The sequence below is a fragment of the Bos grunniens genome, chromosome 15, assembly GCF_055505025.1.
Source record: "Bos grunniens cultivar Pamir isolate PY7600 chromosome 15, Bosgru_T2T1.0, whole genome shotgun sequence".
NCBI classification, from domain to species: Eukaryota; Metazoa; Chordata; class Mammalia; order Artiodactyla; family Bovidae; genus Bos; species Bos grunniens.
This window is the reverse complement of record NC_141179.1, coordinates 82,468,920-82,494,000: the sequence shown is the minus strand read 5'-3', so window position 1 is coordinate 82,494,000 and position 25,081 is coordinate 82,468,920. Positions and strand designations below refer to the sequence as shown.

Below are 25,081 nucleotides of genomic sequence, written 5' to 3'. Positions count from 1 at the left end.
TGGCTTACAGACTCAGAGAGAGACAGAGAGAGAAGCTTAGAGTGGAGGTGCCAAGGCAAAAATAAAGAGAGACAAAGAAACAAGCAGGCCAGACACAGACCAGACATCTAACCTCAGGGCCAGACACGGAGCAGCCTTCGAGGGTCCTGTGAGGGTTAAGCCCTGGACTGGTTCGGGATCGACTAGCATGAGCAAGTGTGTATTTTGAGTGACAGTCTCACCTTCCTGCCTTTCCTGTCCTGCCACCAGAAGTCCTGCAAAACTCGCCCGAGTCCCTGGGGCCCCTGCCTAACTAGCTGAGAGCCGAGGTGCTACAGTCTAAACGGGCTCACCTCTGAAAGACGCTAGGACCTCAGGAAGTCGCTGGGCTCTAGACCCAGCAGCATAGCTTGTTGATGACAGGGCTGCAGTGGGGAGACAGAGAGCAGGTCTCATGTACTTCTCAGAACCAGGCTCTTTCCCCAAGCACAGAACTGATAAAGTCACGGTGCCGGGCTCACATGGGACAGTCAGCTACTTGTAAATCCCTGGGGACAGTGTCCCTGAAGGCTTTCCTCAGGACAGATGGTTGTTTTCACACCCCAGGCTCAGTGAGGTATACAGGGAATAGACGGGCTGCTCGGTTTTTTTGTTTGTTTGCCTTCAGATGCCTCTTCCCACCTGTGATTCCAGGTTTGTAACTTAGTCGCTTATTACCTTTGGTAGCAAGTGAATTGTTTGCTGCATGTCTTATGTTCCTAGTGAGATAGATGGTAAGAATTTTGAGAGTTCCTTCTCTGCTTTCTCACTAGTGCCAAGTAGAGGGAAAACAGTAAACACCTCAAGAGCCAACTGTAATTCCTGCACTAGGGATTATGACTCCAAAGAGACGCCATGTCTCGTGGAAGCAGGTAGGCTACAGTCTCCTTCCCACTTGAATGAATGTCAGTGTTGGAAGGGAATCTAGGGACCCAGTGATTTGGCCCTTGGGGCTCGTAGTTGCAAACTAAAGAAATAAACTCTGGGTTTTTAATGTTGAAAGGAAACATATTGCAATGATATTCGGTTGTTCACAGATACACTGGGAAGGCTGGAAAGATAGACCTGAAATAGACAGGAAAACGGAAGGCTGCATATACAGTGAAAGTGAAAATTGCTCAGTTGTGTCCGACTTTTTGCAACCCCATGGACTGTAGCCCACCAGGCTACTCCATCCATGGAATTCTCCAGGCAAGAATACTGGAGTACGTGAGTAGGGAACTACCATTCCCTTCTCCAGGACATCTTCCTGACCCAGGGATTGAACCTGGGTGTCCTGCATTGCAGGCAGATTCTTTACCATCTGAGCCACCAGGGGAGCTCATATAGCTAGAAAGACAACTACTTCTAATCACTGCACGTGCTTCATAATCTAGTTTGGTTACTTCTCACCCAAACCAAGAACAGTCATCTCCTCCTCAACAGAAATCAGTGTAACCTATGGACTAACTGTATAGATATTTGTGACTAATATTTAAAATAACTGAGTAATGGAGAAAAAAAGGCAAATTATTCTATCTGCCTGGTCATGACTAGGAAAAAAATGTGTGTGGAGCCAGAATCCTTATTTCTATAACTTGACCATGAGGCATATTTTTGAGTTCCTTCTCCTACTACTGCTATGGTCTGAATATTTGTGTCCCCTTGGACATGGAACGACATACTGGTTCCAAATAGGAAAAGGAGTACGTCAAGGCTGTATATTGTCACCCTGTTTATTTAACTTATATGCAGAGTACATCATGAGAAACGCTGGACTGGAAGAAACACAAGCTGGAATCAAGATTGCCGGGAGAAATATCAATAACCTCAGATATGCAGATGACACCACCCTTATGGCAGAAAGTGAAGAGGAACTAAAAAGCCTCTTGATGAAGGTGAAAGTGGAGAGTGAAAGAGTTGACTTAAAGCTCAACATTCAGAAAACAAAGATCATGGCATCCGGTCCCATCACTTCATGGGAAATAGATGGGGAAACAGTGGAAACAGTGTCAGACTTTATTTTTCTGGGCTCCAAAATCACTGCAGATGGTGACTGCAGCCATGAAATTAAAAGACGCTTACTCCTTGGAAGGAAAGTTATGACCAACCTAGATAGCATATTCAAAAGTAGAGACATTACTTTGCCAACAAAGGTCCATCTAGTCAAGGCTATGGTTTTTCCAGTGGTCATGTATGAATGTGAGAGTTGGACTGTGAAGAAGGCTGAGCACCGAAGAATTGATGCTTTTGAACTGTGGTGTTGGAGAAGACTCTTGAGAGTCCCTTGGACTGCAAGGAGATCCAACCAGTTCATTCTAAAGGAGATCAGCCCTGGGATTTCTTTGGAAGGAATGATGCTAAAGCTGAAACTCCAGTACTTTGGCCACCTCATGCAAAGAGTTGACTCATTGGAAAAGACTCTGATGCTGGGAGGGATTGGGGGCAAGAGGAGAAGGGGACGACAGAGGATGAGATGGCTGGATGGCATCACTGACTCGATGGACATGAGTCTGAGTGAACTCCGGGAGTTGGTGATGGACAGGGAGGCCTGGTGTGCTGTAATTCATGGGGTCGCAAAGAGTCGGACACGACTGAGCGACTGATCTGATCTGATCTGAAAATTAATATGCTGAAACATGACCCCAGCTGATGGCATTAGGAGGTATAGTCTTGGAAGTTGATTTAGGTCATGGGGACAGAGCCCTCAGGAATGGGATTAGCATCCTTATAAATGAGGTCTGAAAAAGCTCCCTTTGCCCTTCCACTTTGTGATGATATAATCAAAAAATGGCAGTCCATAAACCAGGAGGCAGACTCTCACCAGACACTGAATTGCTAGAGTCTTGGTCTTGGACTTCTAGCCTCCAGGACTGTAAGCAATAAATTTCTGTTGTTTATAAGCCACCCAATTTATTTTGTTATAGCAGCCCAGAGGGACTATGATAACTTCTATCTCATCACAGGTCTTCTCATTTCTAAAGCCTGAAGGAAGAATTTAAATCCTGATATTTTATTGGGCAGATGAAATCCCAGGGGTTTAAGGAGGAGGACAGTAGAGGATGCAGAGGCTAGGCTAGATGCAACACAGTGCAATGAAAGACACTGTTGCGAGGGTGATTGTTCACCAGGAGAGTGGTCTCCTTAGATATATTCAATCAACATACTCCTTGGAAGGAGAAATCCTAGCTGGGATCAGTCCAGGGAGAGAGGAAATGGATACTTATGTGCCCTGTTCCTTTTCGTCTCTTGCTTCCCATCAGCCAACGTCCATCCCATGGGGACCTGACAATCTCGAACTTGCAAGTTGCCTCACCTGTCCCCCTGGTGGCCACACAGGAAGTCAGGAATCAAATTCCACGAGAAGGCTATTGGAGTCCAGAAGCTGAGGGAAGCTCTGCATAAGCATATAGGCTTAATGTGGGTGTCAGCCAGTGAGAGAGCTTGGAAAAAGATGGCAGAGTTCCACAGGGGAACTATGCCAAGAAAGACGAAGGCAATATAAGCCTTGTGTCCAAGACCATCCATCTCTTGTGCTACTCATATCTATTCACATCCTCTCATTATCTCTAGCTCTCTGGTATAATTTTTGCCAAACAATGAACATACTCTGAGAAGGGAAGCTCAAGCCCATTTAGTCTAGAGCAAGGCTTCTCGTTCTTTTACCCATTGTTGCCCAGGCACGTCCTTAAGGAGCCTTTATAGATCCTTTAGTCTCACTTCTCACAATCTCCCATGAAATCAAACACGATGACATAAGATTTTGTCAGACAGGGTTGAGGTTTGGAAAGGCACAAACAATGAAAATGTCTGATGTTTTCACCCCCGAAGGACTTTTACCCTCTTGAGGGTGAATATCATCCTTGTTGAGACCCTCCCAGGGCAGTGGCAAGTCTTGATCTCCTGCAAAATTAACTCAAAAATGTCATCAGAAAATACTGCTGTCCTCCTGTCTGTAGCTGGCACTCCCTCCCTCCACCAATGGTCTCCCTCCCTCCACCATCACTCAGTAGATGCCCTCGCTCAGGGCTCATCCTGTGGCAGGTCTAGATGGTTTCCTGGGGAACCCAGAACTTTCCCCTAGCTCCGCCACAGTGTGAGCCATGAGTGAGGGAATTCACCAAAACAAAGCCTTTGTTCACACATACAAAAATTTAGCCCATCTTTAGGTCAGCTTTCTTTATAATCACCAAGCATCAGAAACAGCACAAAGGTCCTCACATGAGGAAAGGAACAACAACCACAGCAACGACGAGAAAACCACTGCATAAAATGTACGTTACAGAATGGTACTCTGCAATTTAAATATTCTACTATAGATACCAAGTAACAATATAGGTGCACCTCAAACTGAATTATTCTAAGCAGAAGACATCACAAGGACTGCCTATTCCATGATTCTAGTTAAGGACACATTCGCAAAGGCAAAATTATATGGAAAAATTATGGGCTACGAGGGGCAATGGGTTGGTGACTGGGTTAACTGCAAAGAAACTCAGGGAAATTTACAGTGGGTGACTGTGGTAGTGGTTACCTGACTCTGCATTTGATCAGATTCTTAGAGTTATACAGTAAAAAGTATGCATCTTACTGTTTGAAAATTATGTGCCAATTAAAAATGAAAATAATATAAAGTAACAAAAAAAACATGTACACACTCAAAATATCCAATGTGGTCCCCACAGATAGTCTAATTACTTCTTCCTAGAAAAGTAGGAAGAAATACTGTGGACGTTCTCATGGAGACAGCCCTTGCGGGCATCACGTCTCTGTAAGTCACTCCTGGTTCCCATGCACTAGCTTCTGAAATCCAACACGACTCTTGATGGCCTCCCTTTAGAGGGACCAGACTGTGGTCCTAGGCTCTGTGATCACTCTGTGTTCATCTAAATGTCAATAGTTGTTTGTACCTACAGGTCCTCTTCTGGCTGTTAGGATTTCCTATGACTCTGCAGCCATAGCCGAGGAAATACTCCAAGGTAAAAATGACATTGAGTAAATATAATAAGCTTTACTTATATTTTGTATAATTTAATTATATTAAAACTATAAACCCTCCTCTCAAGTTATTTTATAGACATTTCTTTATTTGCTGTTTATAAACACAATTCTGTGGATTTGGGGGGGAAAGTAATTCTATTACATTTATTTTACAAATAAAGAGGTAAATGATTTCTCCAAGAGCACATAAAGAATGCATGGAGAAATCTGAACTTGAACCCATATTAACATAGTTTCCACTATTATTCCCTGACTTAGAGACCTTGAAATCTTTGAACAGCACTTGAGAGAGCTTCTCGAACAGTATTTATGCATTATTCCATGGCTGAATTATTTATTCCAAACAACTCTTCAGGATTGGCTGCTGCTTAAGCAGCCAAATAAGCTTCTATACTCAATTGCTATTGTTTAGTAACTAATTGCATCCAATTCTTTGCAACCTCACAGACTGTAGCCCACCAGGCTCCTCTGTCCATGGGATTTTCCAGGCAAGAATACTGGAGTGGGCTGCCATTCCCTTCTCCGGGGAACCTTCCCAACCCAGGGATTGAACTCATATCTCCTGCACTGTCAGGCAGATTCTTTACTGCATTACACACTTTCAGGGAAAACCGTAATTCATGCAAAAGCAGTGTGGCAGCTACACCCAGTGATTTACTAAGCACAGATACGTTAACAGATATTTCAAAAAAAATTTTAAACACGGAGGAGTTTTCTTTTAAGAAGCAGCATATTAAATATTAAATATCAGTAGGAAGTTAGGTGATACTTAGAAACATTATCATGATGTTCCTCTAAAAACATTATTGAAAAAAATAGTCTAGGTGATGCTCTGATTAGGTACTAATTTCATCTTGTTCACTATATGTGAGTCTTTTATTAGAGGCAAAGAAAAAAAAAAGGAGAGTTATATGACCCTTCTTTAAATTACAGAAGAGACCAAAGCAAGTTAGTAAGATCCAAATTTCATTTTAATATTTTCCCAGAATTTTATTTTTAATATTTCTAGCATAGCTATCCATGTTGGCAGTGATGTGGATAAAAGTATAGGCTTTTGATTAGGTTTTAAATGGGTTTAAATCTTGAATCATCCTCATATCAGCTGTGTACTTGTAGAGCACCACATTCCTTCAGAAATCCTCAATTCTCCAACAGTAAAATAAGAATAAGAATGCTACCTACCTTGCACACAAACACACTTTTATGTCTTACGCTCTTAGCATTTGTTTCAGAACATAGTACATAATAACATGATGTGTACGTTAAGTTTGGCAAGCATAAAGCCTTCACAGGCTAGGCTTGTAAAGTGCAGTTGCCAAAGGTTTAGGTGGAAACTGATAGAGAATAGGAGACAGCATCGGATGGCTGTCTGTCCAGAGGGTTCTGATTCAAATAAAAGGAATTAAAATATTGTTCCTACACAAGAACAGATTCACATAAAATATTTAACAACTTGGGGTTTGCCGCTAAAACAGACCTGCAGGGTAAAGGCAAGCCACAAATAATTATTCACCTTCCATCTGTGGTGCAAATATGGGATTATTGTACTGAATAAAGAATGAGTTTAAGGAAAGGAGCAGAGAACGCAATGGCAACCCACTCCAGTACTCTTGCCTGGAAAATCCCATGGACAGAGGAGCCTGGTAGGCTGCAGTCCATAAGGTCACTAAGAGTCAGACACGACTGATCGATTTCACTTTCCTGCATTGGAGGAGGAAATGGCAACCCACTCCAGTGTTCTTGCCTGGAGAATCCCAGGGACAGGGGAGCCTGGTGGGCTGCTGTCTCTGGGGTTGCACAGAGTCAGACACAACTGAAGCGACTTAGCAGCAGCAGCAGCAGCAAAAGGAGACTCTTTAAACACAAGTTAAAATATGTATTTCAAGAAATATTTTTTTTTTAAGAAAACTAGCCACATGAAAGTACCAAACCAAGCAATTGTATGAGTGGAGCAGGAACAGAGTGAAACTTACAGTGACTTTATGGTGCGACAAAAGGCAAATTGAAGAAGAAGCTTCAAGATTTCACAGCTCACACATAAAGCACCACATATTGCACCCACCCTGCCAAATCAATGCAGAAACCATCATTCTCTCCTAACAATATTATAGCTGACACTAAGCAGGCCATGATAACAGGCTTACTCATTGGTTTTTAACGCAATATCTCATTTAATTATTCGATAACATCTTGAGTTAGATCTCATTACTATTTTTATTTTGTAAATGGAAAACTTTAGGTTCAGGGGACTTATGTTAGGATTCATGATTTCTGGACAGCAAACAGTAGGGCTGATCTGCACCTCATCCCAGAGTCCAAGCTCTACATGTGATGTTATGCTTTCCCTACAGAATCACTAGCTGTATAAGTCCCTACTGCTCGGGTTGTCCCACCACTTACACTATGTATATAAGTCTCAGTAACTACACTGGGGAACTCCAAACACAGGATTTGAACCAATGGAACGAATGAGCAATTTTAAACTAAGTTAAATTTAATTTGATTTAAATTCAATTTAATTACAGTTAAATTTACTTATTTACAGTTAATACTTTGGCCACCTGATGTGAAGAGCTGACTCATTGGAAAGGACCTTGACGCTGGGAAAGACAGAAGGCAGGAGGAGAAGGGGACGACAGAGGATGAGATGGTTGGATGACATCACCGAGTTGACGGACATGAGTCTGAGTGAACTCAGAAAGATGATGAAGGGCAGGGAAACCGGGTGAGCTGTGGTCCATGGGGTTGCAAAGAGTCGGACACGACTGAACAACAACTTGATTTAAATTCAATTAAGACCATTTTGCTTAGCAATCACTCTATTTGGACCAGAAACTTGGCTTGCCATCAATACTTACATAAATATGAATCAAATCAGTCAGTCCTAAAGGAAATCAACCCCGAATATTCATTGGAAGGGCTGATGCTGAAGTTGAAGCTCCAATACTTTGACTACCTGGTGTGAAGATTTGACTAACTGGAAAAGACTAACTCTGGGAAAGATTGAAGGCAAAAGGAAAAGGGGGTGGGAAAGGATGAGAATGTTATATAATATCACAGATTCAATGGGCATGAATCTGAACAAATTCCAGGAGATAGTGAAGGACAGGGGAGCCTGGCATGCTGTGGTCCATGGGGTCACAAGGAGTTGGACACAACTTAGCAAAATTGAACAACAATGACAACAACAAAATATGAATAAATTACTCACCATCTTGTTCCTCACTATTTAAATGAAAATAAAAACTAACCAACCTCTAGAAATTGCTGAGATGAATCATGAATGGATATATATGCAAAGTGTCTAGAGCTATTGTGGCAGTTGAGTAATGTAATAGTGTAAGCTTTTACTAAGATAGAACAAACTGAATTAGCAGAGACAGAGTATCCCAGATATGTTATCTTGGACAAATCATTAAAATTTCCAAATCTCAGTTTGCAAATATACAAAATTTTAAAACTAGAGAGATAGGGTCTCTGTTGGTTTGGGAAAGTTTACAATTTAATAATTTTTTAAATCTAGATAATTAATGTATTAAATTTTGTAATTTGATATCAACAACCTTGAAATATGTATTCAGTTCAGTTCAGTCACTCAGTCGTGTCTAACTCTTTGCGATCCCATGAATTGCAGGATACCAGGCCTCCCTGTCCATCACTAACTCCCAGAGTTCACCCAAACTCATGTTCATCGAGTCGATAATGCCATCCAGCCATCTCATCCTCTGTCTTCCCCTTCTGCTCCTTCCCCCTAATCCCTCTCAGCATCAGAGCCTTTTCCGATGAGTCAACCCTTCGCATGAGGTGGCCAAAGTATTGGAGTTTCAGCTTCAGCATCAGTCCTTGCAATGAACACCCAGGACTGGTCTCCTTTAGGATGGACTAGTTGGATCTCCTTGCAGTCCAAGAGACTTGCAAGAGTTTTCTCCAACACCACAGTTCAAAAGCATCAATTCTTTGGTGCTCAGCTTTCTTCACAGTCCAACTCTCACATCCGTACATGATCACTGGAAAAACCATAGCCTGACTAGACAGACCTTTGTTGGCAAAGTAATATCTCTGCTTTTCAATATGCTATCTAGGTTGGTCATAACTTTCCTTCCAAGGAGTAAGCGTCTTTGAATTTCATGGCTGCAGTCACCATCTGCAGTGATTTTGGAGCCCCCAAAAATAAAGTCTGACACTATTTCCACTGTTTCCCCATCTACTTGCCATGAAGTGATGGGACCAGATGCCATGATCTTAGTTTTCTGAATGTTGAGCTTTAACCCAACTTTTTCACTCTCCACTTTCACTTTCATCAAGAGGCTTTTTAGTTCCTCTTCACTTTCTGCCATAAGAGTGGTGTCATCTGCATGAAATATGTATTAGCTATAATGAAATAAGCATGTGGTATATATGACAGAGGATGAGATGGCTGGATGGCATCACTGACTCAATGGACATGAGTTTGAGTAAACTCTGGGAGTTGGTGATGGACAGGAAGGCCTGGCGTGCTGCAGTCCATGGGGTTGCAAAGAGTCATACATGACTGAGCGACTGAACTGAGCTGAACTTATATAAACATTTCAGTTTCACTGCATTTTTATTCCACTTAACACTCTTGTCCTTACTTTCACTTGCTACAGGACATCTCACAATTCCCAAAGAACATCAATGGACAACAGGATGGAAGTGACCCAATGTGTCCTCATGTCCAGCTCTGCAACCACAGGGACTGTCGCCCGCCAGGCTCCTCTGTCCATGGGAGTCTCCAGGCAAGAATACTGGAGTGGGTCACCATTCCCTTCTCCAGAGGATCTTTCTAGTCCAGGTTTTGACCCAGGTCTCCTGCATTGCAGGCAGATTCTTTACTGTCTGAGCCATCAAGGAAGCCCTCTTTGCAGTTTACAAGGTCATCTCCTATAATGCTTGTGCTGCTCAGATGTTCTTTTTTGCAGCCTTTGCCACTCTGGTGAATTACTTTTTTACCCCAGTAGCCTGTGTTCACTACACAGCAGTGTGTAAGCCCCTAAATTATACCACCACCATGACACCACGTGTGTGTGCACGTCTGATCATGGGCTATGTTTGTGGCTTCCTGAAAGCCTCCATCCATGTTGGGAATACATTCTGTCTCTCTATCTGTAGACCCAATGTGGTCCATCACTTTCTGGGCTATTCCAGCCATCATGGCTCTGTCTTGTTCTGACAGGCATGTAAGGGAGAGGGTTCCTGTTTATGTAGCCAGCTTCAACATCTTTTTTGTTCTCTTGGTTATCTTCATAGCCTACATATTCATATTTATCACCATCCTAAAGATGCACTCCTCTGCAAGGTACCAGAAGGCTTTATCCACCTGTGCCTCCCACCTCACTGCAGTCTCCATCTTCTATGGGGCATTCATTTTCATGTACTTAGAGCCCAGCTCCAGCCATTCGATGGACACTGACAAATGGCATCTGTGTTCTACAGTAGGGTCATCCCCAAGATCAATTCTGTGGTCTCTAGCCTGAGGAACAAGGAAGTCAAGAGTGCCTTCAAGAAGGTTCTTTAGAGGCAAAACTGTCTCTAGGTTTGTGATTTTTTATGTCATAGGATTCATGTCAACCTTGTTTTATTTTTCTCAGGTCTTCTCCATGTACGCAATCACATTTAAAGGCCACACTGAATTAAATTCCTGAAGGGATATCCTTCTCAAGGAAAATTTATGTCCAGAATAATAAAACCTGAATGCAAATGGCTAAGATGAAGCACAACATATCTGTGTCCCACTTGTCAAAAGCTTTGTCAAGGAGATTTTTGACTAAATAACTCATTCTATATGCATGTCCTCTACCACACGCCACTCTAAAGATACGTGTGGAACAGAGGCACAGGTGAGCCCGTGAACCGAGGTCCATGTATGTGTCTCACATGGATGCATGCATATGGGCATGTGAAATTTGCCATATATGATGGAATGTGTCTGGTTTCTTTAAATAATTCAAGTAATTAATTGCAGTATTAAAACATCAATTTAACTTTAATGCTACTTATTTTTTGTTGAATTTCATAAGTGTTATAGCACTTATAAATGTTATGTGTCCTAAAATTGAAAATAAAATGACAAATTTTAAATAAAAGTATTGCCTTTTTCACCAGCACTTTTATGTGTAGATTCATAAGTATAGCACATTAACTTAATTTTTATGAGTTGACTGAGTCATTTTATACAATCAACACGTTCACATTAAATTTTCCAAAAGAATAGAAGAGCCAGAGTCCAATAAGAATGGAGAGAAAAAATAAAAACATTTTTAATTAGAAAATCACTGCATATAAGTTATAATTGACTGAAATTATTCTGAATGTTCATATAAATATAAACATGACATATCTGTCAGCATGTTTCTCATCTTGGAACCATTTCTAATTATTATTTTAAATGGTCCTTTAATTTAAGAACTATTTTAGATTACATAAAATTATCAAAAATAGAACCAAATGCTTCTATGTAATATTGTGGCAGGCTGAAAATAGCCTGCCTAAAGATCCAAGGCTTAATTACTGGAATCTGTGAATACTAATTTATATGGCAAGAAAAATGACTATGTAGAATGACTATTAAGAATTTTAATTTGAGAGGTTATCCTGAATTATCTCTTTGTATCCTAAACCCTAAGGAAATCCCATGTATTATTATAGGAAGGAGTTAGAGAGGATAGGATTCTGGGAAAATGCAGGAAGAGAATGCAGAAAGACCGGGGATATGGGTGCTTATCTAAATAACAACTGCACAGGCAGAATCTGTCTAATGTAAACATTTGGGAACTCTGGACTCTGAAGACTTGCAACCTTCAGAGGAAGATTTCGATGATAAATTTTGCTTGATTTCAGCTCTTAGAAACCCATTCCCCACCCCTCGTGGTGTTATAGACAGCTGTGTTTGTGTTCCTAGAGCAGCTTTCAGCAGCCAGAGTGGCAAAAAGGACTCTCATCTTCCCAATATGGGGAACTTGTGCCCTGCTTTCTGATCGTTGCTTCTAATCACAAAGTTGCAAAGAGATAGGCAGCCATTTTTGCTGCAATAGAGATCTCCTCAAGAAAATTAGAGATACCAAGGGAACATTCCATGCAAAGATAGCACTATAAAGGACAGAAATAGTATGGCTCTAACAGAAGCAAAAGAGATTAAGAGGTAGCAAGAATACACGGAACTGAAATGAAATGAAAGTCGCTCAGTCATGTCCAACTCTTTGTGACTCCATGACTATACAGTCCATGGAACTCTCCAGGCCAGAATACTGGAGTGAGTAGCTGTTCCCTTCCCCAGGGGATCTTTCCAACCTAGGGATAGGACCCACGTCTCCCTCATTGCAGGCAGATTCTTTACTGTCTGAGCCACAAGGGAAATCCAAGAATACTGGAGTGGGTAGCCTATCCCTTCTCCAGCAGCTCTTCCTGACCCAGGAATTGAACCAGGGACTCCTGCATTGCAGGTGGATTCTTTACCAGTTGAGCTACCAGTGAAGCCCAGAATACACAGAACTATACAGAAAAGATTTCAATGACCCAGATAACCATGATGGTGTGATCAGTAACCTAGAGCCAGACATCTTCGAGTGCAAAGCCAAGTGTGCCTTAGGAAGCATCACTATGAACAAGGCTAGTGGAGGTGATGAAATTCCAGCTGGGCTATTAAAAATCCTAAAAGATGATGCTGTGAAAGTGCTACACTCAGTATGCCAGCAAATCTGGAAAACTTAGCAGTGGCCACAGAACTGGAAAAGGTCAGTTTTCATTTCAGTCCCAAAGAAAGGCAATGCCAAAGAATGTTCAAACTACCACACAATTGCACTCATTTCACACACTAGCAAAGCAATTCTCAAAATTCTCCAAGCTAGGCTTCAACAGTACATGATCCGATAACTCCCAGATGTTCAAGATGGATTTAGAAAAAGCAGACAAACCAGAGATCAAATTGCCAACATCCATCGGATCACAGAAAAAGCAAGAGGATTCCAGAAAAACATCTACTTCTTCTTCATTGACTATGCTAAAGCTTTTGACTCTGTGAATCCTAACAAACTAACGAAAATTTTTCAAGAGATGGGAATTCCAGACCACCATACCAGCCTTCTGAGAAATCTATATGCAGGTCAAGAAGCAACAATTAGAACAATGGACTGGTTCCAAATTGGGAAAGGAGTACGTCAAGGCTGTATATTGTTACCGTGCTTATTTAACTTATGTGCAGAGTACATCACGAGAAATGCTTGGCTGGATTAAGCACAAGCTGGAATAAAGATCGCTGGGAGAAATATCAGTAACCTCACATATGCAGATAACACCACCTTTATGGCAGAAAAAGAAGAGAAACTAAAGAGCCTCTTGATGAAGTTAAAACAGAAGAGTGAAAAAGTTGGCTTAAAACTCAACATTCAAAAAACTAAGATCATGGCATGCGGTTCCATCACTTCAAGGCAAACAGATGGGGAAACAATGGAAACAATGACAGACTTTATTTTCTTGGGATCCAAAATCACTGCAGATGGTGACTGCAGCCATGAAATTAAAAGATGCTTGCTTGGAAGAAAAGTTATGACCAACCTAGAAATTATATTAAAAAGTGGAGACATCACTTTGCTAACACAGAGCTATCTAGTCAAGGCTATGGTTCTTCCAGTGGTCATGTATGGATGTGAGAACTGAACCATAAAGAAGGCTGAGCACTGAAGAACTGATGCTTTTGGACTGTGGTGTTGGAGAAGACTCTTGAGAGTCCCTTGGACTGCAAGGAGATCCAACCAGTCAATCTTAATGGAAATCAACCCTGAATATTCATTGGAAGAACTGATGCTGAAGCTGAAACTCCAATACTTTGGCCACCTGATGCAAAGAACTGACTCATTGGAAAAGATGCCAATGGGGAAAGATTGAAGGTAGGAGGAGAGGGAAGGCAGAAAATGAGATGGTAGAATGACATCACTGACTTGATGGACATGAGTTTGAGTAAACTCCAGGAGATGGTGAAGAACAGAGAAGACTGGCATGCTGTAGTCCACGGGGTTGCAAAAAGTCAGACACGACTGAGTGACAACCCCCTTCAGCTTAAGTGATTTCCAGGAAATTTAAAAAAGATGTGTGTGTGTTAGTCACTCAGTCATGTTCGACTCTATGTGACCTCATGGACTGTAGCCCACCAGGATCCTCTGTCCATGGGATTCTCCAGGCAAGAATACTGGAGTGAGTTGCCATTCTCTTCTCTTGGGGATCTTCTCACTCTAGGGATTGAACTTGGGTCTTCTGCATTGCAGGTGGACTCTTTACCATCTGAGCCACCAAAGAGCTGCATTTAAAAATACAGTGCTCTTTTCATTTGATCACATTATTTTTCTCTTTTTCCCCTCTTTGTGAGCCCTAAATTAAAATCTAGGACATTCAAAAATGACTACATATATGGAGACATTGGAAAGTGACCACAATTACCCAGGAAAAGTTCAGAAAAGATCTGAAAAGACTTTAAGTTTACATTCCAGGCTGATTGTTGGCATCCTACAACAATAAAAAAGCAAAAACAAGTAACAAAAGCAATAACAGAAAGCATCAAACCCTAGGGAAAGAAGAGAATCTTATGTCCAGAATTGTAGATTAAATTGCTTAGTTTTAAACAGTAACAACAAATCACTAGGCAAACAAACAAACAAGAAAGTCTGTCTGATTCAAAGGGAAAAAAATAAACAGAAACTGTCTCTGAAAAAGACCTGATTTTAGATTACTAAACAAAAACATTAAAACAGCTGTCTTTAAAATGCTCAAAGAACTGAAGGAAGATGTGCAAAAAGTCAAGAAAACAACATGTGAACAAAATGGAAATCTCAATAAAGAGATAGAAAACCTAACAGTAGAAGCTATCCCTGAGGAAAACCAGATGTTACTCTAACAAGAAAAAATTTAAATTAGATAACACAAATCTGGTCAAAGAACTAAAGGATACGAAGTCTGAAAATTCAAAGGAAAATGTGAGAACAATGTCTCACCAAACAGAGAACATCAATATAAATATACAAATTATTTCAAAAACCAAATAGAAATTTTAAGTTGAAAATAAATGAAATATAAAATTTACCAAAGTTGATTAGTAACAAATTTAAGCTGACAGAATAAAAAATTAAAGAGTTTTAAGATAGCCAGTCTGAGGAACAAAAATTCAAAAGTAATGAAGAAAATTAAACAGTCTCTGAGACAAACAGGATGCTATCAAGAGTACCAATATATGTATAATGGGGGATCTTAAAAGAAGAGAGAAACTGCAAACAGAATATTTGAAGAAGTGATGCCCAAAATGTTCCCAAGTCTGAGGAAAGAATGAAATATATATAGATTCAGATATTTTAGCCAAGTGAGACTTAAAATATTAATGACAAAATTATTAACATATTTATAACATTACATATAATCTGTTATTGCTTCAAGAATCCACCTACAATGCAGGAGACCCCAGTTCATTTTCTGGGTTGGGAAGATCCCCTGGAGAAGGGATAGGCTACCCACTGCAGTACTCTTGGGCTTCCCTGGTGGCTCAGTTGATTAAAAATCCACCTGCAATGCGAGAGACATGGGTTTGATCCCTGGGTTGGGAAGATTCCCTGGAGGAGGGTATGGCAATGCATTCCAGTATTCTTGCTTGGAGAATCCCCATGGACAGAGGGACCTGGCAGGCTGCAGTCCAGGGGGTTGCAAAGAGTTGGACATGACTGAGCCACTACGCATAGCACATCACCTTGTAATTCTTGGTGCTTAAAAGTTTTAAATCAAACATTATATATTTAAGTCCATTAAAGTATGCCTTCAACTCTTCCTATCTGATCTGATCTGATCATATTAATCATTCTTTTTTTTCTTCTTACAAGATTACATTGCTTTACACAGGCATTTATTTTCCTAACTAAATTTCCATCTTAATAAATTATCTAAAAGTAATATATTTTACATGATAATTTTAACTGAGGAAACATGTAAAGCATGGAAAGAAATATAATTTTAGGCCTGCCCACCCAGCGCTGTGGGAGCAGGCACACACAGTCTGGCTGTACTGCAGCAGCCAGGCCTTGGCTGATAGGGAGACCTGCAGTGACATGGACTAGGCTTTTGTTTATTTCTTAGGTTTTATTTCTATCAAAAATAAAACTGCTCTAAGAGGAACAAGATGGCGGAGGAGTAGGTGGATGTGGAATACATCTCTCTCCACAGACACATCAGGAATACACCTTCAGACACAGAAGTGCATGCAGAACGCCAGCTGAGAGCAGACAGGAGTAACTGACCAGCAGAAAAGAATATATAGACCCACGCAAAACTCGAGATCAAGCCCTGAGCCTTCGGAGTAGGAGCACTGACTCCAAGACCCTAGACTACCAGAGAACTAACCCTAGGGTGTATCAAATAGTGAGAACTCACACAAAGGAAACCACTGGAATACAAGACCCAGCATCACCCAACCACCAATAACAGCCTGCGCAGGACACTTCATCTAAACAACAAACAAAACAAAAATACAAACCCAGTCATCAGCAGGCAGGAGTACTACCTCACTGAGCCTTGCCCATCAGAGGAAAAACAAACAAATAAACAAAGTGAAAGTGAAGTCACTCAGTCGTGTCCGATTCTTTGCCACCCCGTGGACTCAGCACAAATCTCACCCTATAAGAAGCTTACACAAACCAGTGGACCAACCTTAGAGGGCAGAAACCAAAAGGAAGACAGAATTCAGCCTTGAAGCATGGGAAAAGGAGACCTCAAATACAATAAGTTAAAAAAATAAGAAAAGGCAGAGAAATGCTACACAAATGAAGGAACAAACTAGAAACACGGAAGTCCAAATAAATGAAGAGGAAATAGGCAGACTACCTGAAAAAGAATTCAGAATAATGATAGTAAAGATGGTCAAAAACCTTGAAAGCAAAATGGAGAAAATGCAACAATCAACTAACAAAGACCTAAAAGAATTAAAGAATAAACATTCAGAGACAAACAACACAATTACTGACATTAAAAAGTCCTCTAGAAGGAATCAACAGTAAAATATCTGAAGCAGAGTGAATCAGTGAGCTGGAAGATAAAATGGTGGAAATAACTTCTGAAGAGCAGAATAAAGTAAAAAGAATGAAAAGAACTGAGGATGGTCTCAGAGACATCTGGGACAATATCAAACACACCAAGGTTCGAATTATAGGGGTCCCAGAAGTAGAAGAGAAAAAGAAAGGATATGAGAAAATTTTTGAAGAGATTATAGTTGAAAATTTCCCCAACATGGAAAAGGAAATAGTCAATCAAGTCCAAGAGGCACAAAGAGTCCCATGCAGGATAAATCCAAGGAGAAACACACCAAGACACACACATAATCAAACTAACAAAGACTAAACACAAAGAATATTGAAAGCAGCAAGGGAGAAGCAACAAGTAACATACAAGGGAAGCCCCATATGCTTAACAGCTGATCTTTCAGCAGAAGCTCTGCAGGCCAAAAGGGAATGGCAGTATATATTTAAAGTACTGAAAAGGAAAAATTTACAACCAAGATTACTGTACCTGGCAAGGATCTCATTCAAAATTGATGGAGAAATAAAAAGATTTTCAGACAAGCAAAAGTTAAGAGAATTCAGTACCACCAAACCAGCTTCACAACAAATGTTAAAAGGACCTATATAGTCAAGAAATACAAGAGAAGAAAAAATATCTACAAAATTAATCCCAAACAATTAAAAAAATGGCAATAAGAATATATATATCAATAATTACTTTAAATGCAAATGGATTAAATGCCCCAACCAAAAGTCACAGACTGGTTGATGGATACAAAAATAAGACCCATATATATGCTGTCTACAAGAAACCCGCTTCAGACCTCAAGACACATATAGACTGAAAGTGAGAGCATGGAAAAATATACTCCATGCAAATGGGAAGCAAAAGAAAACTGGAGTAGCAATCCTCATATCAGACAAAATAGACCTTAAAATAAAGACTATTAGAGATAAGGAAGGACATTGCATAATGATCAAGGGATCAATCCAAGAGGAAGATATAACAATTGTAAATATCTATGCACCCAACACAGAAATACTTCAATACATAAGACAAACACTAACAGACATAAAAGGAGAAATTAACAGTAGCACAATAATAGTAGGAGACTTTAACACCCCAATCACACCATGGACAGATCATCAAAACAGGAAATTAATAAGGAAACCCAAGTCCTAAATAATACATTAGATGAGATGGATCTCATTGATATCTTCAGGGCATTCCATCCAAATGCAGAAGAATATACCTTCTTCTCAAGTGCACATGGAACATTCTCCAGGATAGACCACATCTTGGGTCACAAATCAAGCCTCAGTAAATTTAAGAAAATTGAAATCATATCAAGCATCTTCTCCAACCACAATGCTATGAGACTAGATATCAATTACAAGGAAAAAAAAAACTGTAAGAAACACAAACACATGTAGATTAAGCAACACACTTCTAAATAACCAACAGGTTACTGAAGAAATCAAAAGGGAAATAAAAAAATATCTAGAAACAAATGACAATGAAAACATGACAACTCAAAATTTATGGGATGCAGCAAAAGCAGTCCTACGAGGGAAGTTTATAGCAATACAATCCGACCTCAAGAAACAAGAAAAACATTGAATAGACAGCCTAATATTACACCTAAAACAACTGGAAAAACAAGAACAAAAAAAAAAAAAAATTAATATAAGGAAAGAAACCATAAAGGTCAGAGCAGAAGTAAGTGAAAAAGAAATGAAAGAAATAATAGTAAAGATTAATAAACTAAAAGCTGGTTCTTTGAGAAGGTAAACAAAATTGGCAAACCTTTAGCTAGACTCATCAAGAGAAAAAGAAGAATCAAATCAACAAAATTAAAAATGAAAAAGGAGTGGTTACAACAGACAATGCAGAAATACAAAGGATTATGTGAAACTATTATGAACAATTCTATGGCAATAAAATGGATAACCTGGAAGAAATGGACAGATTTTTAGAAAAGTTAAATCTTCCAAGACTGAACCAGGAAGAAATAGAAATTATGAACAACCCAATTACAAGCACTGAAATTGAAGCTGTGATCAAAAATCTCCCCAAAAAACAGAAGCCCAGAACCAGATGGCTTCACAGGAGAATTCTATCAAACATATATAGAAGAGCTAGTGCCTATCCTTCTAAAACTCTTTCAAAAAATTGCAGAGGAAGGAACACTTCCAAATGCATTCTACGAGGCCACCCTGATACCAAAACCAGACAAACACAACACTAAAAAAGAAAACTACAGGCCAATATCATTTATGAACATAGATGCAAAAATCCTCAACAAAATTTTAGCAAACAGAATTCAGCAACACATCAAAAAGCTCATACACCATGATCAAGTTGGGTTTATTCCAGGAATACAAGGATTCTTCAATATACAGAAATCAATCAATGTGATACACCATATCAACAAATTGAAAGACAAAAACCATGTGATCATCTCAATAGATGCAGAAAAAGCCTTTGACAAAATTCAGCACCCATTTATGACTAAAACTTTCCCCAAAATGGGCATAGAAGGAACCTACCTCAACATAGTAAACGCCATATATGATAAGCCTACAGCAAACATTATTCTTAACGGTGAAAAACTGAAAGCATTCCCTCTAAGATCAGGAACAAGACAAGAGCGTCCACTTTCACTACTATTATTCAACATAGTTCTGAAAGTTCTAGCTACAGCAATCAGAGAAGAAAAATAAATAAAAGGAATCCAGATTGGAAAAGAAGTAAAGCTCTCACTGTTTGCAGATGACATGATACTGTACATAGAAATCCCTAAAGATAGTATCAGAAAACTACTAGAGCTAATCAGTGAATTTAGCAAACTTGCAGGATACAGAATCAATGCACAGAAATCACCTGCATTTCTATATACTAACAATGAAAAATCAGAAAGAGAAATTAAGGAATCAATCCCATTCACCATTGTAACAAAAAGAATTAAATATCTTGGAATAAACTCACCTAAGGAGACAAAAGAACTGTACACAGAAAATTATAAGACACTGATGAAAGAAATCAAAGATGACATAAACAGATGGAGAGATATTCCATGTTCCTGGGTAGGAAGAATCAATATTGTGAAAATGACTATACTACCAAATGCAACCTACCGATTCAATGTGATCCCTATCAAATTACCAATGGCATCTTTCACAGAACTAGAACAAAAAATGTCACATTTTATATGAAAACATAAAAGACACCAAATAGCCAAAGCAGTCTTGAGAAAGAAGAATGGAACTGAAGGAATCAACTTCCTGACTTCAGATTACACTACAAAGCTACAGTCATCAAGACCACATGGTACTGGCACAAAAACGGAAATACAGACCAAGGGAACAAGATAGAAAGTCCATAAATAAATCCATGCAACCTACGGGTACCTTATTTTTCACAAAGGAGGCAGGAATATACAATGGGGCAAAGATAGCCTCTTCAATAAATGGTGCTGGAAAACTGGACAGCTACATGTAAAAGAATGAAATTAGAACACTTCCTAACAACATACACAAAGATAAACTCAAAATGGATTAAAGACTTAAGTGAAAGACCAGAAACTATAAAATCCTTAGAGGAAACCATAAGCAGAACTCTCAATGACATAAATCAAAGCAAGATCCTCTATGACCCACCTCTTAAAGTAATGGAAATAAAAACAAAAGTAAACAAGTGGGACGTGATTAAATTTAAAAACTCTTGCACAGCAAAGGAAACTACAAGCAAGGTGAAAAGACAACCCTCAGAATGGGAGAAAATGACAGCTAATGAAACAACTAACAAAGGATTTATTTCCAAAATATACAAGCACTTCATATAACTCAATACCAGAAAAACAAACAATCCAATCAAAAAGTGGGGAAAAGACCTAAACAGACATTTCTCCAAAGAAGACATACAGATGATTCACAAACACTTGAAAAAAATGCTCAACGTCACTCATTTTAGAGAAATGCAAATCAAAACCACAAAGAGATATCACCTCACATCAGTCAGAATGGCCATCATCAAAAAGTCTACAAACAATAAATGCTGGAGAAAGTGTGGAGAAAAGGGAACACTCTTGCACTGTTAGTGGGAATGTAAACTGATACCGCCATTATGGAAGACGATATGGAGATTCCTTTAAAAACTAGGAATAACACCACCATATGACCCAGCAATCCTACTCCTAGGCATATACCCTGAGGAAACCAGGATTGAAAATGACACATGTATTCCATTGTTCATTGCAGCACTATTAACAACAGCTAGAATATGGAAGCAGCCTAGATGTCCATCGATACATGAATTGATAAAGATGTTGTGGTACATATACACAATGGAATATTACTCAGCCATAAAAAGGAACACACGTGAGTCAGTTCTGATGAGGTGGATGAACCTAGAACCTATTATACAGAGTGAATTGAGTCAGAAAGAGAAAGGTAAACATCACATTACAATGCACATATATGGAATCTAGGAAAATGGTTCTGAGGAATTTATTTACAGGGCAGCAATGGAGAAACAGACATAGAGAATAGACTTACGGACATGGGGAGAGGGGAGGAGAGAGTGAGATGTATGGAAAGAGCAACATGGAATCTTATATTACCATATGTAAAATAGATAGCCAACGGGAATTTGCTGTATGGCTCAGGAAACTCAAACAGGGGCTCTGTATTAACCTAGAGGGGTGGAATGGGGAGGGAGATAGGAGGGAGGTTCAAAAGGGAGGGGATATATGTGTACCTATGGCTGATTCATGTTGAGTTTGACAGAAAACAACAAAATTCTGTACAGCAATTATCCTTCAATAAAAATATAAATTAAAAAGAAAAGAAATTTTATTAAAAACAAGAACAAAAAGGCAATAAGAAAGCAATACTCAGATCTTTGGAACTATTTTCATAAAGGTTAATTTTTTAAAATATAAAACCACAATGAGGTACCATTTCACGCCAGTCAGAATGGCTGCTATCCAAAAGTCTATAAGCAATAAATGCTGGAGAGGGTGTGGAGAAAAGGGGACCCTCTTACACTGTTGGTAAGAATGCAAACTAGTACAGCCACTATGGAGAACAGTGTGGAGATTCCTTAAAAAATTGGAAACAGAACTGCCATAAAACCCAGCAATCCCACTTCTGGGCTTTCACACTGAGAAAACCAGAATTGAAAGAGACACGTGTACCCCAATGTTCATCGCTGCTCTGTTTACAATAGCCAGGACATGGAAGCAACCTAGATGTCCATCAGCAGATGAATGGATAAGAACGCTGTGGTACATATACACAATGGAGTATTACTCAGCCATTAAAAAGAATACATTTGAATCAATTCTAACAAGGTGGATGAAACTGGAGCCTGTTATACAGAGTGAAGTAAGCCAGAAAGAAAAACACCAGTACAGTATACTAACGCATATATATGGAATTTAGAAAGATGGTAATGATAACCCTGTATGCGAGACAGCAAAAGAGACACAGATGTATAGAACAGTCTTTTGGACTCTGTGGGAGAGGGCGAGGGTGGGATGATTTGGGAGAATGGCATTGAAATATGTGTATTATCCTATGTGAAATGTCACCAGTCTAGGTTCAATGCATGATACAGGATGCTCGGGGCTGGTGCACTGGGATGACCCAGAGGGATGGTATAGGGACGAAGGTGGGAGGGGGATTCAGGATGGGGAACACATGTACACCCGTGGCAGATTCATGTCAATGTATGGCAAAACCAGTACAATATTGTAAAGTAAAAAAAAAAAAGAAAGAAAGAAAGAAAAAATAAATAAATAAAATAGAATTTAGGGAAAAACAACAACAACAACAACAACAAATATAAAACCTGCTGCATTTTCATATGTGAAAGGACAAGGTGAAATATAATTTTAAAAAACTAAATAGGTAATATTTATATACATTATATATACTAACATAGTCTATTTCCATAAGTCAAAATATTTATATTAACACTATATTCTCAGACACCAAAATATAGTTCCACATACTATAATGGTAGATCTGTCTCATGTCTGTCTTAAGTTTTTCCATCTGTAGTTGTTTGGGTTTCATGAGTTTCTCATGAATGACATGCATGTGTGCATATGCTAACATATGCATGTGAATATACATGTTCTTGTGAGAGTGTAGGTGAACATGCTTATTAAGAAGAATTTTTGTAACATGAACTCCATGTTCATGAGTGATTTTTCTTAACTTATTACTCCTAGGTCTGATTTTATTTTTACGATTTTGGGTTTGTAGACTTAATCAACAGTTGGCGAAACTACTATAAGAAATTAGAAAATTGGAAATAAACAGTTACATATTTTTCTCAGATGAATCCAAAGTGGATGGACAGTGCCTTACTGTAAATTCAAGGTTTTTAAAGTATGAATCCTATAGAAGACTTTGCCTTCCCCACAGCCGTCTTAAAGGCACTCTTGACCTCCTTGTTCCTCAGGCTGTAGACCAGTGGATTCAGCATGGGGATGACCATGGCATAGAACACGGACGCCATTTTGTCTGCGCTCATGGAGTGGCTGGAGCTGGGCTGTAAGTACATGAAGATGACAGTCCCGTAGAAGATGGAGACAGCAGTGAGGTGGGAAGCACAGGTGGAAAAGGCCTTCTGGCGTCCTTCAGAAGAGCGCATCCTCAGAATGGTGATAAATAGAAACAGGTAGGAGATGAAGATGACAAGGACAGAAAAAAGAGCGTTGAAACCCACCACAAAGAAAATAACCATCTCACTGACGTAGTTGTCTGAGCATGAGAGAGCCAGCAGAGGAGGAGCGTCACAAAAGAAGTGATTGACCACGTTGGCCCTACAGAAGGAGAGCCTGAAAACGTTCCCAGTGTGGACGGAGGCATTCAGGAAGCCACAGCAGTAGCAGCCTATGAGCAGACGTGCGCACGCTTTGGTCGTCATGGCCGTGGTGTAGTGCAGGGGTTTGCACATGGCGGCATAGCGGTCATAAGCCATTGCGGCCAAGAGGAAACTTTCTACGGTGATAAAGGCTACGAAGAAGAAGAACTGGGTGACACAAGCCTCGTAGGAAATGGTTTTGTCTCCTGTGAGGAATCCAGCCATCACTTTGGGAGTGACAGCTGAGGAGTAACCAAAGTCCACCAGCGAGAGTTGGCTGAGAAAGAAGTACATGGGCGTGTGGAGACGAGAGTCCAGCAGGATCAGCTCGGTCATCCCCAGGTTCCCAACCAGGGTGAGGAGGTAGATGAGAGAGAAAGTGATGAAGAGCAGGATCTGCACTTGCGGGTCATCGGATAACCCCACAAGGAGGAACTCAGTCACCTCTGTAGTGTTTTCCATGGAGATCAACTGGGAATTGTGTGCCTGCTCTGTAGCAATGGGAAAATAGAATGAAAATAATAAATGAAAGGAAGGCTCCATTGAAGTCAATTATCATGATCACTCTGTGCTTTATTTCAGTATTAAAATAACTTGCTTCCAGGAGTGTTTAGATTTAAAGCCTGACCACAACAGCTAAATTATGTTATTTAAAGGTCATAGAGTATCCCAGTTAAAAGGATTTGGAGGTAATGCATCCCAACCTCCTAACTTCATTTGTCACTCAGCTGTGTCCAACTCTGTGACCCCATGAACATTAGCCGACCAGGCTCCTCTGTCCATGGGATTCTCCAGGCAAGAATACTGGAGTGGGTTGCCATTTCCTTCTCCATCTTAACTTTATAGAAGACTGAATTAAGTTAAAGGCAAGAAAAGAAAGAATTTATGCTATTTCATCAGATTGGTTGCTAACTAGAACAGCTCTGGCTCCCAATTCAAAGTTTCCAAAACAAAAACAAAAATTATTCTTTAAACTAAACTAAACTTAGTAAAATACATATGAAATTGGATTAATTTTACTTCAGCTTACTTTTTTTGGCTTTCCATTGTGTCAAGAACAGTGTTGTATATAGCCTAAAATGTTCTCACTATACTGTACAATAAATAGGGTATATAATTTACCCCATAGTAGAAAACAGTAGAAATTCGTGCCCAGGGAATA

At 39.7% G+C, this 25,081-nt stretch overlaps 1 protein-coding gene and 1 pseudogene across 1 annotated transcript; one reads left to right on the top strand and one right to left on the bottom strand.

Moving 5' to 3' along the window:
- Positions 1–873: 873 nt before the first annotated feature.
- On the top strand, positions 874–10,534 carry LOC147358813 (olfactory receptor 5B3-like; annotated as a pseudogene).
- A 12,737-nt stretch (positions 10,535–23,271) lies between these two features.
- On the bottom strand, positions 23,272–24,465 carry LOC147358812 (olfactory receptor 5B12-like). Its single transcript, XM_086338739.1, has one exon. The coding sequence runs from the start codon at positions 24,460–24,462 to the stop codon at positions 23,437–23,439; it is 1,026 nt and encodes a 341-aa protein (XP_086194865.1). The 5' UTR covers positions 24,463–24,465; the 3' UTR covers positions 23,272–23,436.
- Between the last annotated feature and the right edge of the window lie 616 nt (positions 24,466–25,081).

Excerpts from the sequence above, each read along its gene's own strand:
- LOC147358812 (XM_086338739.1), bottom strand. The coding sequence starts at position 24,462 with ATGGAGCCTTCCTTTCATTTATTATTTTCATTCTATTTTCCCATTGCT.